Source organism: Pogoniulus pusillus, chromosome 33 (genome assembly GCF_015220805.1).
Source record: "Pogoniulus pusillus isolate bPogPus1 chromosome 33, bPogPus1.pri, whole genome shotgun sequence".
Classification (NCBI taxonomy): Eukaryota; Metazoa; Chordata; class Aves; order Piciformes; family Lybiidae; genus Pogoniulus; species Pogoniulus pusillus.
The window spans coordinates 9,826,832-9,845,249 of NC_087296.1; the positions used below are offsets into that span (position 1 = coordinate 9,826,832).

At 44.1% G+C, this 18,418-nt stretch overlaps 1 protein-coding gene across 1 annotated transcript in view; it reads left to right on the forward strand.

Annotated features, from left to right (window-relative positions):
* The window catches only part of CLVS2 (clavesin 2), a 66,572-nt gene that overhangs the window by 41,013 nt on the left and 7,141 nt on the right, over window positions 1-18,418 (forward strand). The window contains exons 3-4 of the mRNA XM_064170406.1: window positions 9,975-10,085; window positions 13,157-13,377. Coding sequence (XP_064026476.1) covers window positions 9,975-10,085; window positions 13,157-13,377 — 332 coding nt within the window. The remainder of the gene's footprint in view (window positions 1-9,974; window positions 10,086-13,156; window positions 13,378-18,418) is intronic.

The following is an 18,418-nucleotide window of genomic DNA, read 5'->3' on the forward strand; positions in this document are numbered from 1 at the left end:
CTTAATTGTGCTGCATTCTAGATCTCAGTGGCTGTCCTCAGCTGATTTCTTCTTAAATCACTATCCCACCAATTTTACAGTTCATTTGGATTCTCAGGACTCTCATTTGCATGGACTGACAGATTAAAATTGGATGGCTAAAACTATTATTGCTCTTAGTGCTTACTGCAGTGATGGAGATTGATTTCTCATAGTATGAGGAAACATGGCTCATGAAAGAACTTGAATCACTACAGTTTTCATTCTATTGTATTGTTATCGTTGAAACAGACCAAACAGCAATCCATTTTTCATGCATCCTGTCTGAAACCAAGAGCTGCATTTTTGAGAGACTTTTGGCTAATAAAAATGTAGGCAATGGTTCAGAAGTTCTCCATTTCCAGAGGGGGAAAAGTGAATATTCTGGTTGGAGAATTGGTCTCTTTTAACACAATGCTTTGTTGTCACTGCAGAGCTACATGGTGCTGTGGGAAAGCTGCCACGACAGAGAAACTGGGAGTTTTGCCTCTGTGCAGTGTCTGCTCACCTGGTCTGCTTGCAGACCTCTGTGCCTTGGCTGGACATACTGATACACCACTAGGGATAATCACTTCACATTTAGCCCAGAGAAGAGGAGGCTCAGGGGTGACCTCATTGCTGTCTACAACTACCTGAAGGGAGGTTGTAGCCAAGTGGGGTTGGTCTCTTCTCCCAGATAACCATCAACAGAACAAGGGGACACAGGGTCAAGTTGTGCCAGGGGAAGTATGGGCTGGATGTTAGGAGGAAGTTCCTGACAAAGAGAGTGATTGGCATTAGAGTGGGCTGCCCAGGGAGGTGGTGGAATTGCTGTGTCTGGAGGTGTTCAAGCAAAGCCTGGTTGAGGCACTCAGTGCCATGGTCTGGTTGACTGGCTAGGGCTGGGTGCTAGGTTGGACTGGATGAGCTTGGAGATCTCTTCCAACCAGGTTGATTCTATGATTCTATGTGGCTTCTTGCAGGTTTTAGCAGAAGCCAATCCAGACTTAAAAATTCATAGGCTGGCTCTGATTCTTCTGGGAAATTGTCAGCTGGGATGTTCTGCAGGAATTGTATGGCAGGCATCAGATTAGGTATTTATTTGCCCTCTTGGAGTTTAGGTCTGCTAAACCACGCTTGGTTTGTGGCTGTCGAAGGTGGATCCTCCATGTGGGAATAGAGTCATAGAACCATAGAAACAAGCAGATTGGAAGAGACCTCCATGATCACATTTTGCATTTCTCTTTCCCTTGCCTTCTGTACAAGATTTGAAGAGGGGCTAGACAAGGAGCATAATGATTATGTTGTTCTCTGGCATATTATAGTAACTCCTCCATATCCCTCCTTGAATTAACTTTAGTCTCCTGTTTCCCTCTGCTCCTCATTTCTATCTTGTTTCTGTGGCTTTTGCTTTGTCACTCTTTCTTTCAGTCTTTGTCTTAACATTATCCTAAGGTTTCCCTTCCTTCCTTCTGCTATGAGGTAGCACAAGAGATCACATTTTGGCTGAATAAACCAGAACAAATAAGTGTAGCTCCCCTAAGGCAACTCTAGATAAGGTGCTATTTAGCTGACTCACATTTGAAAGTGGTCTGGCACAAGAGGAGTGGGAAGTGCTATCTGATAGCTGCTGATGCTCCTCTTTGCAATGGCCCCAAGGCTCTGGGAGGCTTTCTGCGTGATGTAAAGCATGGTGACAGCAATCGTGTGGTCGGTGGTTTCAGCAGAGACCAAGGGCTGTTTGGGCATGAGAACAGCCTCACTGACTAAACGCAGGTGACATCAGGACGAAGGTGGTGCAAGCAGAGCTGGAGATGCTGGTGTGGCACTTCGTCTCCACCTTGGCTGAAGACTTCCTGCCTTTGGGAATTTGAGAATGGCACTTCAATGAATTTCTTGTGTTATTTTTATCCCACCAACACGATGGAAGTATCATTACTCTATTTATGCACAGCAGTTTGCAGTACACTGTTTGCTCCATTTTTCTGTAATCTTAATCTAGTGAGACATTCACAGGCTGCCTAGAAAACAGGTTTTATATTCCCCCCTGTATGGGAATTTCCACAGAAGAAATCACCCTCTGATAATTGCCTGTTGGAAAGAATCATTTTCACCACAAGAAAAGAAAGCTGTATAGAAGAGCTGTTTTTCTGCCTCTGTCAGCTCCTCTCCTGTGGAGGCAGATTGAGAGATATGGGGTTGGTCAGTCTGGAGAAGAGAAGGATCCAAGGAGACCCTATTGTGGCCTTGAAGTATCTGAAGGAGGCTACAAGAAATCTGGGGAGGGACTTTTTAGGCTGTCAGGTAGTGACAGGACTAGGGGGAATGGAACAAAGCTAGAAATGGATAAATTCAGACTGGATGTTAGGACAGAAAGGAAGTCTCCTGTTGTTATAGACAACCTGCATCTGGGGAAGAATAACAAACTGCAGCAGTACAGGCTGGGAGGTGATCTGCTGGAAAGCAGCCCTGTGGAGAGGGACCTGGGGGTCCTGGTGGACAACAGGTTGTGCATGGCACAGCAATGTGCCCTTGTGGCCAAGCAGGCCAATGGGATCCTGAGGGGCATTAAGCAGAGTGTGTCCAGCAGATCAAGGGAGGTTCTCCTCCCCCTCTACTCTGCCCTGCTGAGACCTCATCTTGAGTACTGCCTTCAGTTTTGGGCTGCCCAGTTGAAGAGGGACAGGGATCTGCTGGAGAGGGTCCAACTGAGGGCTACGAGGATGACTAGGGGACTGAAGGGCACTGCCTGATGAGGAGAGGCTGAAGGACCTGGGGCTGCTTAGTCTGGTGAAAAGAAGACTTAGAGGGGATTTGATAAGTGTTTATAAGTATCCGAGGGCTGGCCAGGATCGGGGGGACAGGCTCTGCTCACTGCTCCCTGGGATAGGACAAGGAGCAATGGGGGTAAATTGCAGCAAAAGAGGTTCCACCTCCACACAAGGAGGAACTTCTTTACTGTGAGGGTCCCAGAGCACTGGCACAGGCTCCCCAGAGAGGCTGTGGAGTCTCCTTCTCTGGAGACTTTCAAGGCCTGTCTGGATGTGTTCCTCTGTGATCTGTGTTAGATAGGATTGTCCTGCTCTGGCAGTGGGGGTTGGACTCAATGATCTCCTTGGGTCCCTTCCAACCCCTAACATCCTGTGAGCCTGTGAGCCTGTGAACCTGAGTCATAGCATCTGTATAATTTAGCAGTCTTTCTCTCAAAATCAGTTAAGTTGCTTATTCCTCCCCCCCCCCCCCAGCTTCAAAGAGCTTTAACACAGAGGGACAGAGGTGAAGTCTCCTGTTGTTACAGGCAACCTGAAACATAGCATCTGTGTAATTTAGCAGTCTTTCTCTCAAAATGGGTTACATTGATTACTTCCCTCTAAACTTCTGGTCTAATGGTTCAAAGCTGTTTACTACCTCCTAGCTTTGCTATATTCATGGTAAGCTTCTCATTTGTGTGGGTGTCCTAGGGTCACAGTCTGGAGCAAGGCTTGGGTTTGCTTTCCTGATGTAGAAGGCAGTGGCTCTAGGTTCCTTTGTGGTAATTCAACTCCTGGAGTACTAAGGAAGTGAAATATTCCTTCTAATCAGAGCCTTTTCCTTCTGTGATTTTCTACAGTTTCCTTTTTAGCTCACAAACAAATAGGTCTAGTCATGCTACCTCTTGCATCAGACAGAATGTTTTAGTGTCTTTTTAGTGGGGCTTTCCATCAGGAAAACATTATTTTCATTCATCATCATAATGATTTTTTCTCTTGTCCCTGAGTGCTTGGTTTTTTGGAATAGCTGGAGGAGGCCTGAATTTATGGTCTACAGGGACCATTCTTAAGCCACATTTCAGATGTTAATAATTTAGCATGCTATCTTTGAACTTGCAGTTTTTGTTAGGTACAGTTTTCATATCTTTGGCTCTGTAGCCTCTTGTTGCCCTCAGATACTACAGCCTGAACTCATCACAGCGTTGAAGCACATCCTTAAGTGAAGTGTGTGAGTGTCTTCACTATATTTGTCTACACAGTCACAGTATCACAGTATCACAGTACTGTGACTACACAGTACTACACAGTCCTCTGAAGGATCATAGAATCATAGAATCAACCAGGTTGGAAGAGACCTCCAAGATCATCCAGTCCAACCTATCACCCTGCCCTATCTAATCAACCAGACCATGGCACTAAGTGCCTTATCCAGTCTTTTCTTGAAGACCCCCAGGGACGGTGCCTCCACCACCTCCCTGGGCAGCCCATTCCAATGCCAATCACTCTCTCTGTGAAGAACTTCTTCCTAACATCCAGCCTATACCTACCCTGGCACAACTTGAGACTGTGTCCCCTTGTTCTATTGCTGGTTGCCTGGGAGAAGAGGCCACCCCCACCTGGCTACAATGCCCCTTCAGGTGGTTGTAGACAGTAATAAGATCACCCCTGAGCTTCCTCTTCTCCAGGCTAAACAGGCCCAGCTCCCTCAACTTCTCCTCATAGGATTTGTGCTCCAGGCCCCTCACCAGCTTCATTGCCCTTCTCTGGACATGTTCCAGCACCTCAACATCTGTGTTGAATTGAGGGGCCCAGAACTGGACACAGCACTCAAGGTGTGGCCTGACCAGTGCTGAGTACAGGGGCAGAATAACCTCCCTTGTCCTACTGGCCACACTGTTCCTGATGCAGGCCAGGATGCCATTGGCTCTCTTGGCCACCTGGGCACACTGCTGGCTCATCTTCAGCTTACTGTCTATCAGTACCCCCAGGTCCCTTTCCTCCTGGCTGCTCTCCAGCCACTCAGTCCCCAGCCTATAGTGCTGCTTGGGGTTGTTGTGGCCAAAATGCAGAACCCTGCACTTGGCCTTGTTCAATCTCATCCCATTGGCCTCTGCCCACCCATCCAGCCTGTCCAGGTCCCTCTGCAGGGCTCTCCTACCTTCCAAAAGATCAACACCTGCTCCTAGCTTGGTGTCATCTGCAAACTTACTGATGCTGGACTCAATCCCCTTGTCCAGGTCATCAATAAAGATATTGAACAGGACTGGGCCCAGCACTGATCCTTGGGGAACACCACTTGTGACTGGCTGCCAACTGGATGTGGCACCATTCACCACCAGGATGTGGCACCATTCATCCACCAGTCTAGGATGCCTCTAGACTGGCCACAAAACCAATTTCACTGCCCATTAGGACAGAACAAACCCCTAACCAGCCCCCAGAGCCTATGTGACCAAACACTCTTGCAATGTTAGTATGTGGCAAAGCACATGCAGACAGGAGCTTTACAGGGGATCTCTGGTGTGGCTGTGCTGCCAGTGCACCTTTGGGCAGACTGTGATCCCAGAAGCTTCTAAGACTGCACCTCAAAGAGCTGTGCAAACAATCTTGACTCCAGTACTGATTTCAGGTGGTTGGCCTAATTATTTAGAAGAAGACCTCAGAAGTTTAAATGTAAACACAACAGCCAAGGGATGGAGAATGCTGTGAACGTTAAGGTGGTTTTGATGATTGATAACAATGATAAACACAGATCGTGTAGATTATCTTTCTAATGACAGTTCTGACACCAAGATGACTTACACTGATTTTCAGTAGGAATTGGGCACTTTTCTTTTCTAGGTACTGTGGAAAATGCCAGGTAGTGGTTTTATTGTTGTTACATCTGCTGTAAGCATTTCTGCTGGCCACAGCAGAGAGCAGAACCCTCTACAAACCCCTGAAGCCTGTCTCAAATGATGGCCAAGCCCAGCACAGGTGGGATGTGATGCCCATTAAGTAGAACCTTGGCTTCTTAGCATGTTCCAAGGGTGGCAGCAGGCAACAGCAACTGGGTCCCTGCAGAGAAAGCTTGAGGGAACAGGTTGTATGAATCATGTATGACAGAGAGGAAAGAATACTGTGCTGTGAGTGAGCAGAACTGTGCCATCAGAGATGTAAGCTCAGTGAGGTAGTTTACTTGGCATCATTCTCTGTGCATGTTTGGGAGTTACCCACCTTCCCTTATCCCCCCCTCCCCCCCATGGCTAGGAATTCACCAGCCTAACTCAGCCATCTGGAACTTAAGGAAAGAAGCTTTATATTTACAGCATGTCACACACACAAGCCTGTATCTACAATATCTACAGATATTGACAGCTATGTACAATAATGTGCAAGTTAAAAGTAATACAGAAACATAAACCCCTCCTGAGCAGCCAGTCTGCCCAAGAGGGCTCCCAACCAACCTCCTGCCTTCATTCCATTCCCTCCCTTATCTCAGAATCTCCCTTGTGTGCAGGGAGAGCTGCAAAAGGTGGGCAAGAGGTTAGAAGAAAGAAATTATTAATTTGAGTTACGCAGGTCCAGGCAGAGATACTGAAGCAGGCAGCAGCAGCCAGGGACTGACCTATCTTTGTTTGTGTTCTTGTTTTTATATCCCTAGGCAAAACCAGTGAGTGAGATAGACTTCATCATTATTTTCTTTTCACAGCCAATGATCTAATCTCTCTTATAAAAATTTCCCAATTAGCCTCAAACCAGCACATGGCCCAGCACTGGCTTGTGAACGTTGGAGGAGAGGTCAGCTAGTGCCTTGCACTGGTAGTGTCCCAGTCATAGAATCATAGAATCATAGAATCAGCCAGGTTGGAAGAGACCTCCAGGATCATCCAGTCCAACCTATCCCCCAGCCCTGGCCAGTCAACTAGACCATAGCACTAAGTGCCTCATCCAGGCTTTTCTTGAACACCTCCAGGGACGGTGCTGAGCTCTGCCTCTTCCCTGGCTCCCCAGCATTGATTGTCATGTGTAAGCCCCGTCAGATTTAGTACTTTTCCAGTCCAATGCACTTCGTGCTTGATCTCCATTCCTTACTGCTTTCTGGCATGGGATTCCTTTCACTTAGAGTTCCTGTGATTGCTGGGTTAGAGGCTTTTCTGCCTGCAGAGGCAGCTGTGACTGCTGCCACGCTTGTGGTGCGATCTACATAAACCCCTCTAAGAATCAGTGAGTTGGAAGAGATTTCTACCTGCTGTTTGTGTGGGATGGCCATCTGCCTGGCAAATCCCCGTGTGGAACTCAGCTATGTCTGAGAAGAGCCAGCAAACCTTCAGACACCTGTTTCTCCAGCAGCTGTAGTTGCTTATTCCACTTTTTAATGTTCTCAGCAGGTACTGTCGAGACTCAGTTTGGGACCTGCAGCCAGCAGCTTTTTGCATTCCAGTGCAGAAGGCAGGAGCAGTCTGACCAAACCACCCTTTCTTTCTCGGGGTCCAAGTTTCAGGGGTTCCTAAGTTTAGCCTGCCATGTAGTGATAAGACTGGGGGGAATGGCACAAAGCTAGAAATGCAGCTAGGCTAAACCTCTGTAGATGAATGGTGTCTCCTGCTACTAAAGGTTAAGGTGTCACCCAGTTATTTATGCTTCCTAATGGATCCATTGGATTGCTGTGAGAAGGACATAATTTACTACCTTTGGTATGGCAGAGGTTGTGTTCTCGTAATGGTGTGTGGGGATTTACCACTTTGAACAGAGTGAATTACATGTCAAATTATCAACCATCCTGCCTGACATTTAGGCAGTGCTGACAGAAACTGGGAATTTAGCAAGATGAGGTTGCTGCAGCACAATAATTTAGCAGGATTGTTTTATTTCAGGGCTGTTGTTAATCAGATGTTTGGAGAAGCTCTGTGGATTAGACTCTCAGTTGCAGTGGCTGTAGCCAGCCAGTTATTAGTGGTGAGTTGTAGATGTCATCTTCCCTGTAGATTATTGTTAAGGTATTGCCTCCTGGATGGGAAGTATCTCATCCAGTATTCCACCAGGTAGTTGTGATTTGGAGGCAGGTGGCCCTCTGATACAAAGACCTCCCTGATTAGGACTGCCTGCCAGTATTTGAATGGTAGTTTTGAAAGGAGCAAGTGACCTCTTCAGGCTTCATCATTACTACAGGTCTGTAGATGTCCCCAGAACTACAGAGGCTTCTTGGCATGTGCACTTTCTCAAACTGTATTCCTGTCTGAAGCATTTAATGAAAGATTTCCTTCCTACAGTTCCTGCCTTCCTTATTTGACAGTCCTGGCTTAGTTGGTTTAGCTTATGATTTTCTCTTAGCTGTTGTTTTACTGTGTGCTGTGTGACCTAAAATCAATACCCTTCAAGTGATGCTTTGTAGATTATATCTCTGTCTGCTGGATGCTTCTCTATGGCCTGTTGTCTTGTCTGTAGAGAAGGCAAAATGTTCATTTACCCAGAGTGCCCCAACTAACCTTTTGAACCTCTGATCCCACTGATGCAGATCACATCAATTTACAAGCCTGTTTGCACCTCTTACTTCCTTGCTCAGTTGTTACTATGATGCTGGGGACAGAAGCAGCTTATTGCGTTGTTTGTGTGTGTATCATCAACAAGGCAAAGACAAAATGAGGACACATGATGATTATGGCAATAGTATTCCAGCACAGAGTGGCTGTCCTCTTCATACTGCCAAACCTTCTGGCATATTCTCTTGACTCAGAAACTGAAAATGCAAATCAGAATCTTTCCTAGTGAGTTGCCTGTCCCTTTTGTTATCCAGCAACTGGAAAAGAGAAGTCATTGCTTCAATACAGATATCCTGTCCTTACATTTAAGGTCCCAGAGGGTCCCTGACTATGTGACAAGAATTACTGTCATGGATATTGCATTACAGTTTATGCTTAATGTTTAATGCATTCTTAGTTCTATGAAATATGGGTAATGGAGACGTCTTCAATGGTAGCTTAGCTTTACACTTTCTTTTTAGGGTGGAAACAAGAGGAACATTTCTAGAGCTTTTCAGCAACACTAGAGGAGTTGAGATGACTAAAATCTGTAGAAGTGGGGAAAAGAAAAAGGTATTACATAGAGGGGTTCTGGGCAAAGCTTTCCTGGAGGTTTCAAATACCATGCCTTTACTTGAGTATTGTAGCTGTCTCAGCACACTTCCTCATCACTCTGTCCAGCTTGTGTTGCTGCTCAGGTGTGGAAGGTTGGAAGTCAGCTGAGAGAATGGAGTTTTGAAGAATGTTTCTTCTTATTTCAGGTTTATTATTAAGCTAAAAGAATTCAGCTCTGGACAGATGGGCAGATTCCAAGGGGATGGCATTCAATAGCTCCAAGTGCAGGGTGCTGCACTTTGGCCACAGCAACCCCATGCAGAGATACAGGCTGGGGTTGGAGTGGCTGAGAGCAGCCAAACAGAGAGGGATCTGGGGGTGCTGATTGATACCCACCTGAACATGAGCCAGCAGTGTGCCCAGGTGGCCAAGAGAGCCAGTGGCATCCTGGCCTGCATCAGGAATGGTGTGGCCAGCAGGAGCAGGGAGGTCATTCTGCCCCTGTACTCTGCACTGGTTAGACCACACCTTGAGTGCTGTGTTCAGTTCTGGGCCCCCCAGTTTAGGAGGGACATTGAGATGCTTGAGTGTGTCCAGAGAAGGGTGACGAGGCTGGTGAGAGGCCTTGAGCACAGCCCTACGAGGAGAGGCTGAGGGAGCTGGGATTGGTTAGCCTGGAGAAGAGGAGGCTCAGGGCAGACCTTATTGCTGTCTACAACTACCTGAGGGGTGGTTGTGGCCAGGAGGAGGTTGCTCTCTTCTCTCAGGTGGCCAGCACCAGAACAAGAGGACACAGCCTCAAGCTGTGCCAGGGGAGATTTAGGCTGGAGGTGAGGAGAAAGTTCTTCACTGAGAGAGTCATTGGACACTGGAATGGGCTGCCCGGGGAGGTGGTGGAGTCGCCGTCCCTGGAGCTGTTCAAGGCAGGATTGGACGTGGCACTTGGTGCCATGGTCTGGCCTTGAGCTCTGTGGTAAAGGGTTGGACTTGATGATCTGTGAGGTCTCTTCCAACCCTGATGATACTGTGATACTGTAAAATAGTAATAATAATAGCAATAATAATAATAATAATAATAATAATAATAATAATAATAATAATCTATTTGATGTGTGTGCAACTTGTGTTAAGAGTCAACTCATGTTGTATCTCTTTGTTTTGTGACACACAGGACAGTTTCCCAGCCCGGTTTGGAGGAATACATTTCGTCAATCAGCCGTGGTATATCCATGCCCTCTACACAGTTATAAGGCCCTTTCTAAAGGAGAAGACACGAAAAAGGGTATTCTGCAGTTTAATTGTCCATTCCCTGGCAGTTGTAGTCAGCAGATGATTCATTCTCTAATAGTTATACACAATATCTCAGCTTGTTATTGATGGAAGCTATTTAAAATGCATCTACATGTAAAGAGCATCTTTAACTGGTTTAGCAACTTACACAGTATTATCCTTTAAGGACACAGTCAAGCAGTGCACTTAAGTCTCTTTTAAAATGCAAACATATGGGTTATATAAAAAAATATATTGCCAACATTACAGTTTCTACTGAGACTCCATTCAATTTAATTCTATTTAGTCTCAGTTAAAATTATTTGTGTCTTTTAAGAATGAGGGTAACAAGTACAAAATCCTTTCCTAGTGTGATTTCCTTGACATTAACTAAAATAAATGGCTGGCATATAGTAGTTTGCAGATCCTGATTTGAATGAAAGCCAATGAAGGGAAAATTCTGTGTGTGTATTTGTGCATAGCACAAGCAGTCTCTGAGGCGTTGCTGAATTTACAGCATTTGCATCAGTGCAATTAAATTAGGGCATGGTGGTGATAGGACACAGACTGATATTAAATTAGGGCTTAGTGGGGATAGGACATAGACTGATATTAAATTAGAGCTTAGTGGTGATAGGACATAAATTGATATTAAATTAGGGCTTAGTGGTGATAGGACATAGACTAAATACTATTTCTGTAGCAGGAACTTTATCAGCAGCATCACATGCAAAGCAACTACTAAGAATGTGATGATTTGATGTTATTTTTCAAGTGTAATGGGATCAGCTCTTTAAGCAACTCTGCATTTTCTCTCCTCAAACATAGCCTGTGAGGCCGTGATGATCCATGGCATTTAGCTGTTTTTTCACTGACAGGTTATGCTCCAGAGGCCTCTGCTATGCACAGATTTTGAACTATAGATCACAAAGCCTTTTATGTAACCCCTGTTATAAATATGCAGATGAAAAGCTATTTTTCAGGGTTTGGCTGCACTCTGTTGACTACTGTTCTTCAACAAAGAACATTGCAGTGCCAGATATGTTTGAGGCCTTTTAAAGTCAAATGCTGTGTATGCATAACCAGGAGCTAAAGTATAGCTTATGGATGTGTTACAAGGTTGAAAATAAGCAACAAGGCAGTTGAACAGGGGCACTTGTCAGCTAAACAGGTACATTCTTTTAGGCATCTGAACCACTGACAGATATTTTCCAAAACCCTGGCTTTTTACAGCTGTTTTGGCACTGCAGAACATCCTTATAAAACAGTCAGCTGCTTAAATATGGATTTAAAGTCCAAAACTTAAGTGTCAAAATGTGAGCGTTATGCCCAGCACAGAAACTTTAAAGAAAAAGCATAAGAAGTAGAATGAATAATGGTGAAAAAAAACTCAAACTCCACAGAATTTTCTCAGGGTTTTATCAGGTTTGTTATTATTTACCTCTTGTGTTTATCTTGAATTATTATTATTATTTTTCCCTTAATATATCTGGTATCTCTGCAACTGATAACTTTGTTCAGATAAATGTAGCACTAGGCATATATAAACACAATTGCCAGTTGGAAAGCCAACATAAAACAATTACTTTAATGTATTTATTCTTTCACACAAGAATAGATCCCTTTGTGAGATGGAAGAACATCACTGGGTTTGCATGGTCGTGTGAAGCTTCCCATCTCCACAGCTAGATGGGCTTAAACAGGCAGTACAAGAGAAGCATATATTTGGTCTTTCTTTTGGATTTAACTCTTGATAACTAGTGCTAGAGGTATAGATGTCCAGGGAGGTCCCTGCAAGGTGAAGTGGAATGTGAATTGGCATCTGTCTGTGCTGCCACACAGCATTCAGCTGTTAGATGGCATCATCCCACCTTGCCTTCTTGGCTGCTTCTGTGCTAGTCAATTAAAAAGAGTTGGGCACTGCCCACTCCAACTGTTTAGTTGTACAGACACTTTCTGGCAGGGCACTGGCTGGTACCAGCTGGTGCTTAGATATTGCCCAGGAACAATCTGGGGATGGCATGGCCCAGTGAGCAGTATGGATGAGGTGAGCTTGTTCTGGAAATGAAAGGATTTTAACCATATGGATGTGAACTGTGCAGTAGCACTTGCCCCTAGTCCCAAAGGGCAAATCCTGGCCCATCTTACTTGCTACTCTAGAACAGACTTGCCATGAGTTGCTCGTGTAGATGTACCCAAGGGCAGGCATTTCCACCCAGTGGAAAGTCAGAAAGTCCCTAGTGTCATAGGATTGTTAAGGTTGGAAACAACCTCTAAGACCATTAAGCCCAACTGATCTGGAGGAAAACACTGTCCCAGTCCAGGGGTGGTCTATTTCTGGTACTCATCAGTCAGAGATTCCATATCTCTGATGAGAAACAGTAAGGTTAAACACAAAGATAATTTAAAATATACATGTCATATTGAAAGAGATAGATAAGACTGTAAATAATCTATGAAAATAAATCTACTGCAGCTCTGACAGAAAATATCCAATAGTCCATCAGCTATTCTCTTATTGTTGTCAGAGAGGTTGTTTTGCTATTATTACTTACTTCATATGTTGCCAAGTATGGATGGTATTTACTAGGACCAGCATATTAAGGAAGAAAATCTTTACAGTGGAGTTTTCATCACATTGCACAATTTATCTTCTTTATAGACCTCGTGGCTGGATGCTGAAAGTCAATACATATTTCTCAGTGTGTATAGTAATATTAATGTTATTTATTATTTATGCTCTTGATTTATTAATTTAATTCACAGGATTAAGGAGAGCAAATAACAAGAGACAGGCATTCTGTCTCTCTAACCTTCAGGCCACCTAGTTACCAGACATCATTTCTTACCCTCCTTAGGCCCTTTGTCCTGCAAACATCTTAAGTCAGTCATGCTTTAATCACTTTTGTAGGTTTGTGAAGGTAGTGTGACCATGCTTAAGGCAGAGGTGGTGTGTGCCTTGGTGGCCATCTCTGTTAGCCCAGTGTCACCAGAATATTGTGCTCTAATAAATGAGAATGTAATTGAGGCTTTGATGATTTTTGTGGTACCAAGGTTTTTTTTAATCTTTATGTGTGCATACAGATATTCCTGCACGGTAATAACCTCAACAGCCTGCATCAGCTAATACACCCTGAGATCCTGCCTTCAGAGTTTGGAGGAATGTTGCCCCCCTATGACATGGGGACGTGGGCAAGAACACTGCTTGACCATGAGTATGATGATGACAGTGAATGCAATGTGGACTCCTACAACACTTCAGCAAAGGATATAGAAAAGGATCTCTCTCCTAAATCCATGAAAAGGTGGGTTAAGGGTATTGTGGTCTTCCAGTGTTGCCACAAGGTTAACATTGGCTTTCCTCCTCTTCTATGAAGCTGCAGGTTGTTTTCTCAGTTTGTTACATAGGAAGACCATTTTTTATTAGTACCTCTAGAAGAGCACTTGACCATAGACCGTGGTGTTGATTATTGCATGTGTGAGTTGTGAGCTGAGCTCAGCCAACGATTTCTGCAGTACCATATAGGTATTGCATATAGGACTGTGTGTGGACAAGCTGATTTCCCACCCCAGCCTCTCTTTTAGAGAAACAGTGGTGGCTGGAGTGAGCCTTGGTGCAGAGAATAAACCAGGGGCTATTACCCAGCTGCGTGGTTGTAATAACTTCTGCCTTCCTCCCTCTCAGAGCCCCGTGTCTGGTACTCACCAGTCTGTAGATGGTCAGCCGTTTCCAGCATCTGAATTGTCAGCCACAGTCACTACACACAATAGGAGAAAATGTAATGAAGGGAACCAGGGCAAAAATCAGTGTCAAATGTTATACTCCAGTCTGGTAAACACACTACCATTATGAAATTCTCTTTGAGAAGACAAAGTAAAAAAGACTCTAAAATAAAGGGAAGAATTGAAAGAGTTACCTCTCCAGCAACTATGAAAACAGTGAGATAATTCACGTGGGAGGTCCAACCTTGTCCAATCTTGCCAGAGCAGTAGAAGGGAAAGGGGGAAGATTACAGCAAGGTGATGGAAAAGGTGGAGCAGGGCTACAAAATTCAGAGAGCAACTCATAAGGAGTAAGCCTAGCAATGAATCAGGAGAAAACTAACAGGGCAGAAACCAATATGTAAAGTCATTAAGTCCAAACATGCTAAGCTAAAAACTCAGTTTCAGGAGATGATATTTGATTTGAAAGAGAGAGGCTCTGGAAGCAGATCAAACAGGATAAAATATTTTCAGACTCCTCATCCAGGAAGTTTTGGCTGGAAAACATTACATAGATTGGGGAGGACACTGAGGTTTGAAGGGGAGATTTATTTTGGGAATCAGAGAGGAGACAACAGAAAGGAGATTACCATAGGAATAGAAGGGGGAGAAAAAAGGCAATTAAATTTAAGGGTTTTGTGTTGAAAAAATCTACAGTGCATTGAAAGGGGAAATGTCAAGAAATTGGATGGCGGTGAACTAGGATAAGGCAAAGCTAAAAAGATGCTGAGGACAAAGGCACAATTAGCACAAGCAGTGGGAGTAGCCAGGAGGAGGGGAAAGTGAACAATACATTTATATATGGTTTTTTACCTAAGTCAATAGTTATGAGACAGCAGAGAAGCTGTCTTGCTAGGACAGGTGGAAATTAGGAGTTGAAATGCAGAAGTCTTACTATTGCAAAAATAAAGACATGAAAGGAAATAGTTTCCTCCAAAGATGCAACAAAAAACTCATGAGAAGACCTGCTACAAGACCCTTTGGAGAAGACTTTTCCAGGCTGTCCTTGGCAAGCACATTATTAAATGGAAAAGCAGTAGATTGACCAGAATTCTTCATCCTTTTCTGCAGCATTTTTATTCTCATTCAAATTGTGCTCGAAAAAAAATCCTTCGTGTAGAATTACACTCCAGTGAAAGCTTCAAATTGACATTCTTTGTCTGGATTAGCTGACACAGTATGAGATGTATTGCAGAAAATATGTTTCTACATGATATTGAGCTGAAATTTCCTCATCTTCTTTGCATTGTTTTTCAGTTACCTTGTCTACAGCACCTGCTGGAATCCTCCTGCCTTGCTGTTGGATATAAAAAGTACTCAGTAGACTTACTGTGCTAGTACCAAGTAGAAGGGAGTGGTAGCAAGATGGACAAAAAGTCCTAGACTTTGATGTATTAAGTGCCCAGACTGTGTTAGAACAGAAATAGAAAGGTGAAGACAAAACAGATAAGATCTTACTTCATGAAAAGTTAAATTCAACTTAAATTCTGCACCTGATGGATTCTTTATCTCAGTTTAAAACCACACTCAGATTGGAATCTTAGTGCAGAAGAACTTTCATGTGTAAACCCCCATGACAGTAAGTCAATGAAAAGTGCTTAACTTCTTGGAGAGTTTTGCAGACCTCCAACCATTATCTTATGTAATTTGGCTTGCCATTTTAAAATCAGTTTATTGCTCTGAAAGAATACCTTTCTTAAACCAAAATCCTGCTGAGAATTCATGTCTTTGTTGACTGTTTTTGAACTGCTGATGTTCCTATTAATCTCCTTGATCCTATGGATCTCTCTTCATAGAGAGAGTGATTGGCATTGGAATGGGCTGCCCGGGGAGGTGGTGGAGTCACCATCACTGGGGGTGTTCAAGAAAAGCCTGGACGAGGCTCTTAGTGCCATGGTCTGGTTGATTGGATAGGGCTGGGTGCTAGGTTGGACTGGATGATCTTGGAGGTCTCTTCCAACCTGGTTGATTCTATGATTCTATGATTTGGTGAATTGGGTGACCTATACTTGAAGGTGAGCAGGGTGGTGGAGATGAGGAGCTGATCCCTTCTGTAGCACAGACCTTTGGGGAGACATGTGCAAGTCAGGTGGCACCATTTCAGCTGTCTCAGGAGTCATCTTTTGCTTTTCACAGTGTCCAGCCATAGCTCTCCTGGCTGAAGCATCCAGCTGGAGACCTGCACCCTCTTCTCATCTAACCCTGCAGGGAGGATGTCTGGGTTGATAAACTTTGCTGAGTATCTGTGTGCAGCTTTGGTTCTTTTCCTCTGCAGTGAGGATTCGTGATACAACTCTGTTCTATTGTTTTTTGTTTGTTTGTGGCTTTTTGTTTCATTTTGTTCTGTTGTGAGAATTTATTCAATGATATCTGTAAACTTATTTGGAAGAAGTAGGTACAGACTTAGACAAATGGTTTTCCTTTGACATGCCTTCATTCATGAGTCGCTGCTGAATGGAAAGAAACATGGCACTAAATGTTGATTTAAAGCTGAATGAGAACTGTTTCTCCTCCTTCAAGGCATTCAGGCTCCTGAGCTTGCAAGCCATAGCTCAGGATTCATGCAGCTCCATTTTAACATCTGCCTTGGCATCAAGGATTTTGGAGGCCCTTGGAATTTATGGCCAGTACTGCTTCATGGGGAATTTGAAGCCAGGTTTGCAGCCTTTCCACCTCCCCTTCACTTCCCCACATGAGAACTAGAAACTTTGGCTGCTCAAACATTGGCAGCTGAGGAAGAGGCTCAGTTTTCTATTAGTACTTGCATTCAACTGGGAAACCTTTGAAGTTATTACACTTCCACAGCACTTTTTATCTTGATGAACTGGATTTTCTGGGAATACAGCTTCCCACCAGCAAGTTTTCAATCAGCTTTGCATTGGCACAGTGCATGGTAAAGATTTTTGAAAAGCATTTGGGATGCAGTGGCTCAGTTGAATGCCTGAGGAACTGACCAGCATTCCTGATGAGGGTTATTGTACACTTTTAATTAATCTTTGTAAATGATGTTTATCACAAGGGTGACCATCAGAAATTGAAAGCTAATTTTCTTGGGTTTAGCACTGGTAAGGGAATGGGGTAAGTAGTATTACAAAGTGTCCTTGAGTTTAATAATTTTCACCTGGGCTTTAATTCAGATGTTTTTTTCTTTAGGTTTTCTTGAGAAAGACCAAATTGCCTTCTGCTATCAGCCTCATTCACTGATTTCATTGGGTGATGATAGTTTCTGAGTGGGTGACTGACTCTGTATGGTTTCCTAGGATAGAACTCAGGAAGATTTTTGCTTGTGCTGTAGCCCTCCACAGTGACAAATCTGTAGCAATGCTGCAGTCACAGTGTGCTACCACTGAATCGAAATCATAGGGTCATAGAATCAACCAGGTTGGAAGAGACCTGCAAGATCATCCAGTCCTGCACACCTGCCCTAGTCATCTTGAATTTCCTTTGCAGAAGGAAAGAGAAGTAGGCATTTCTAGCTTGAGATTAATCTCACTAAAGAAGCATCTAACATTAGCTGCTTTTACCATACCCCAGAAGTGACTGCTGTTTGACAAGCTGAGACACAGGTGATGTAAGACCCCATGGTAACACTTTGAACTTTGTTCTTAATGGAGCATCTTGATAGTGCTGGAGAAGCATAGAATAGAATATCAGAATGCACTGGGTTGGAAGAGACCTTTAAAGGTGTCTAATCCAACCCCCCTGCAGTAAGCAGGGACATCCCTAGCTAAATCAGGTTGCTCAGAGCCCCAGCAAGCCTGACTTTGGGGTTCTCTTCTTTCCCTCACACAGGTCTGTTGCAGGTTACCAATGCTAGTGTTGCATTTCTCTGATGGCTCAGAGAACCTGGACAGACTTTTACCACCATCACTGAATTTGCCCTTACCATCCTTCTCTGCTCTGTTTAGATTTGCTGATGAATGAGTTTGATAGATATGTCCTTTGCTCCAGAAATCCTGCTGGGCATGACAGGATTCCCTAGGATCTCACACTTGCATTCAAATGTGCTTTCAGCTGACACATGCCACTGATAGCAGTGTGTCTTTAGTCAGCTGTGTGGCTGAATTGTACCTTAACAGCCCAGTGCCATATAACTTCTGCTAGAGAGGATCAGTGCTTAAGTCAGCACAAAAGACAGCTTAGTTTACTCTGTGTTGTGTGCTGAGGATGCAGCCTGTTCACCATTTCACTGAAGATCCTACTTTATTCCACAGAATCACAGAAACATCCAGGCTGGAAAAGCCCCTCAAGATCACCAAATCTAACCTACTCTACAAGATTCACCTTAAACCATATCCCTAAGCACCACATCCAAATGACCCCTAAACACATCCAGACTCAGTGTCTCAACCTGGGCAGCTCATTCCTCCTGTTTCTCCTGTATCCAGGAACCAACAGTAAGCCTTTCAAAGCCATCTAGTCATTCCCTGGAGGTATTTTCTGACTATTTGCAGTGATCAGACGCTTGAGGAATGCTGCACTTTTATTTTTAATCCCTGTGAGGAATGGAAATAAACGTGGGAAAGCTGAGGTTTAGCAGCATTTGCCTTGATCTAGAAATGTCAAATAAACATGCTGTCCCTC